Here is a 5,075-nt window from a genome sequence, read left to right on the forward strand (position 1 = left end):
ATCAAGGTCAAGTGAATCTGGGGGGTTTAGAGAATTGAGGTTATGATGTCAATACTACATTAATTATGTAGAAAAATCCAAATATACATATTTTCAGACAGTATTACAGCAAGTGAAAGTTATGTTTAAGATGCAGTTACCTAGGATTTTTTTTTTTAATACATCAGCCTAATATTTGAGTATTTTCTTAATCTCACTGGTGTCTGCAATAGCCGTCTCACCAAAGGACCTGCCTTGTCACCAAAATCAGAACACAGTCATTGGAGAAAGATTCATGGTCCTGCTATACGTCTACATTCAAAAGATAATCAGCATTCCAAGAAAACCTCACTCGAATATCTCTTAGTGGCTAGCCTAGGATTCTTCAGCACGCTTTGTCCCAAACGGCAAAGGTCACTCCTGCACACCCCATTTTCTTTGGGCGATATTCAGAAGAGGCCAGTTACCTGACACAGGTTCATTAATTGCACTCCCAAAGCTGGGCAAGCTAACGGCCTGTCACTGCATCCCACTCACTCTGCAAATCCGGGTCTATTTTCTTCAAACTGACACCACAGTAGATACCATTAAACTGTCGAATACTCTGACAGGACCTAATAAAAGCCTACCACTGAAGTGATTTAAAACCTGAAATAATCTTTTATTAGCAGGAAGTGAGCAAGCTTTCTAATGTAATTTTTCTACTTCTATCTTGTTACCTTTACCTTCAGGATGAAGATAACTAAAGATCAAATACTTTTGGAAAACTTGAGAGGTTAATTCGATTTCTTAAATAAAAATACATGTAAATTCACACCTACATAAAATTTCAAACTAGGAAGATCTCTACCATGTAGTGATGTAACACCCCGCATGCCAAAATAACAACAGCCTACTGCTCGGAGCACTGCATTTATGATAATACAATAAGCAAGAATGACTACCAGTTAATTTATAACTGCTTACAGATTTGGTTGGGCAATCAACCATTTACTGTGAGGTCCTTTTCTGACAATTATGCAACACCACAGAGTACCTCACCAGCAATCTCTGCATTCCTGATCTTCACTGTCTGATGCCATGAAAAACCTTTAAGAAAATTAATTCAAATACCATTGCAGATTTCCTTAACTCCTTTCAGTTTCACTAGGAAAGTGGCAACAAAAGTCACTGATCGAAGGCAACAACTCCTGTTCCTGTTTGCAAACTGGAAGAGGTAACAGCAGCGATGACCTTTGCAGTTTGTAAATTTGCCTTTGAACATTAATTGGAACAAAGACACAATCCCTACTAACCAGACCTTTCTGGCAGCAGGTTTCTGTAAGAACGCGTTTAAACAAGTACTCACGACGCCTTCCATAACAGCTTCTGTAAAGTCCTCTAGAAATAGGTCTCACTTTCCAAGAACACAATCCTGTCTTTTCCAGGCTGAAGACTCCTACAGTATCTAATCTTTCACCGCATGAAAGCTACTCCAAATTTTAGGTCATTCCTGACACCCTTTGCTGTACTCTTGTACCAGCTCCCGCATATGAAACGTTATGCAACCTCATCCCAATTTTCCACTACTGACTTGTGCCTTTGGATCCACCACAGCAGCTAAGCCAGACAGTTGAGGAAACACCTTCATATTTAATGCAAGCCCTCACCGTCATATGATTAACCCTTACTCACAGGAAAAAACAAATTTATTTCCGTGAGACTATTTTATGATTAAGGATTATTCATAAAAGTGTTTGCCAGCTGGGTCTGAAGTTTTAATACAAAGCATACTACCTCAGAACATTTTGCCTCTAAACAGTTATTAGACAACTCTAAATTAGTATTTAAATAAACTGGCCCTTAACAATTGCTTATTAAATACTGTTTTGATGAACAGACATTCTTTTCCAGAAGCAACAGCAGACATTCTGGACTACTGCAAAAACAGAGTTAGAATAAATATAATTTCTGCTGCTGCACTAGAAACATAGCAATCTTATACAGAAAATGTATTTTTAATGAACAAGCCTATTAATCTGCTGTGTCTGCCAGCGTAAACAAGCTTATATACAAGGTGTATCCTGATGACAAATATGCAAACTGGCCCTTGTACCAACTTACTGACAAATGCTTTACATTTAGAATAAAATTCTAGTTTCCTTTGTGTAGTTTTTTTTGCCTGACAGGGCGTACACACATTAACCCATTTTCTAGAACGGCACCGGATTCCTGCTTCGCTACAGAGCAGCGCACAATACAGACAACAGCCCTTTGCGTCACCAAGTCCAGAGGGACGCTTCACGAAACCCAGCTACGCAATCCTGAGATCACACTCAGCATCTGGATAGCCAAAGCTAACTTTAAAGCCTGAACTTAAGACTGTGCCTTCTGCTCACATGAAATATTTTGAGCTAAGAAGACTAAGGACCTCTGTACTTTCGGGACATCAGGGATAAAAGAGAATCAGTTACTAAAAAGCTTTTAGAAAATATTTTCTGTAGAAAAGATTCAGAAGGAACAGCGGTACCTAACCTCCCTCTAAAGCCTGTCTACGCCCGACACAAGAATAAGCTAGGAATCACGAACTGTTAACCCAGCCCGAATCCACTCCAGCAACCAGGCAGACTCACCACAGAGTTCTGGCTTCTCTGGGGTGGGAAGATAGTGTTCCTTCTTAAACAAAACAAATATTTGTGGAAAGAAATATTACTTAAACATAAACAAGGAGAATCACAGTAGATATAATATTATAACTACTGCAGAACTGTGATTCTCCAGTCAAGAACATTTCTTTTTGATTCACACCCAAAACAAAGCCTGCGATAAAAAACTTTTAATTGCCAACTTCGAATAGCAGAATCAGTTTAAAAAAAGATTTGTAATCCACCTCACTCCTAATGAATGAATGAATTCCCATCAACAGCTGATTTAGTTTGTGCATGGTTTTGTTCTGTTGTACTGAAAAAGTGAATGATTAGCAAAACTTTCTCTGATTAGTAACCCAGGCTACTGTAGCTTTAACACTTCATAAATTTTGAAATGAATATGACAATTTGAGGTGGAAGGGTCAATGGTGTTGGCCACATATTACCAGTCAGCATTGCCTTTCTCGGTATCTTTCACCAATACAGAAATCCTACCACATACTAACATAATTTAAAATAAATCACCTTAATATTTACTGTGTGTTTGTATATATGCTACATTAAAAAAATACTACTTAACTGGAATTTTTTTGCACATAGAGCCAGAAAACAAGAAAAATATTACACTTTCATACACAGCAACACATTACAGGTATGGATAGCTCCCGTAGAATTACATGGGAGATTAAACTTATTATTAAACCCACTTGCAAAAAGAATTTTGCTAAATTTATTTTGATGATATTACATACCCATCTACAATTTAACATTTCCCCAGTCGGGGGGGTGGGGGAGGCAACCAAACCACAATAACTATGAAATAGCTTCACTTTATGATTTTTGCTAATTGCACACCAACAATTATTTTTACCAGCGATAGATTTGCAGATTGCAACTATGTGAAAAGTTACACTTCTCCAAAACACACCACTCAGTTCTCCATTAATAAAACGGGGACGACACAAATCTTTCTGTAATGAATAAACCCTTCACTACCTAGCTCTTACAATCAGATACAATCGTCTCCCTCGTGCTTACTGTTTTATTTTTTGTACTGGGTAGGAGCAGTGTATTCAAAATCACCATAACAATTCCTGCATCTCAATAGGTACAGCACTGCTAATGTATTTATAAATATCAGAAAATGTTATCAAACAGAAGCACAGATACAAACTTATATAATGTAACAGTTCAATAAAAAGCCAAAGTAAGAATTGCATTTCTTCTCACGGAAGAATTTCTCGTCCCAGATTCTCAACAGATATGAGCGAAATAAAAACCAAACATATATACATAAAAAAAAAAAAACACCAAAGGCAAAAGAACGAACACACAGCAATAAAAGGTAAAAACCATAAAACAAAGAGCTTGATCGTTTGCATTTTTAATTAATTTTCTTCTTTTCCCTTAATTCCTATAAGAGAGCTAACAACAATCTCTTCCTTTCCGTTAGAAAGAGAAGAAGATAGGCACCCACCTCCAATTCTGGCACAGCTCTGATGCAGAGAGGGGGTATCTACTGTAAATCTTTCACACATGCTATCCCCAGAGTTGCATTACAAGTTTTTGTTTTAACTATACCACACTGTGCACTGAAGAAGTCCCTCCTTCCCTCCGACATTATCCCTGGTAGCACTAGAAGGCTCTTGATCAAATAGTCCTCCCGCTCGCTCGCTCTGCTGTTGCCCAGCCAGAAGGGATAATGTTCCTATATGTGTCAGGCAAAATAAAGCAAGGTATTTCCAAATGGCTTTGCCCTTACACAGAAACAAATTGTTTTCTAGTTTTAAATTTCAATTACAAATCTGTAGCTAGCCAAAACTGATACCACAATTTCTGCAACATTAAACCATGCAAGACGAGTAGGAAGTTGTCAATTACCAATAGGATGGGTAGACAGCATCCATGCAAACAAGCTATCCAGCATACTACATTGCCAGCCACTGTTTTATTTCAGAGAAAAAAAAAATTGGAAGGTTTGGGTTGGGTTTTTTTTTACCTCTTGCCCCCAGGCACAATCTACGCAAAGAGGAGACCACGCTGTAACAACAGCTGACACGTAGTCACAAGAGCCCGGAGCGTAAGTCCGACAGACAATCGCACTACACGACTGCTTGCTGCTGCTGAAATGGCGTTTGTCATTGTGCAAGGAGAGAAAAACCCACAGTTTGGTGGGCACAAAGCACCCAGGGCACGGAGCGCCAAGGGAGGCGGGGAGAAAAGCCTGTTTACCAGAGAAGATGGTCGCACATGCAGGCAGCAGAGGCAGGGGACACACCACCCGTCGCCTCTACGCTCTCCCATCGAGAGGCGCGCAGCTGTGAGCGCAGTACACACACTCGCAGCAAACCACGTTAAAGAGCAAAATAAACACGGGGAGCCGGGCCGGGGGAGGGGCCAGCGGAGGAGCAGCCCCACGGGCCCTGGCTATAAAGCCCCCGGCAGCTGCACCCAACCCGCAAACTTGCT

General features: G+C 39.8%; 1 protein-coding gene across 1 annotated transcript in view; it reads right to left on the minus strand.

The window, feature by feature from the left end:
- The window catches only part of MED13L (mediator complex subunit 13L), a 208,600-nt gene extending 203,675 nt beyond the window's left edge, over positions 1–4,925 (minus strand). Inside the window, 1 exon segment of the mRNA XM_035898424.1 lies at positions 4,839–4,925. Coding sequence (XP_035754317.1) covers positions 4,839–4,910 — 72 coding nt within the window. The 5' untranslated portion in view covers positions 4,911–4,925.
- Between the last annotated feature and the right edge of the window lie 150 nt (positions 4,926–5,075).

The sequence above is a fragment of the Egretta garzetta genome, unplaced genomic scaffold (genome assembly GCF_000687185.1).
Source record: "Egretta garzetta isolate BGI_Z169 unplaced genomic scaffold, ASM68718v1 scaffold7, whole genome shotgun sequence".
Lineage (NCBI taxonomy): Eukaryota > Metazoa > Chordata > Aves > Pelecaniformes > Ardeidae > Egretta > Egretta garzetta.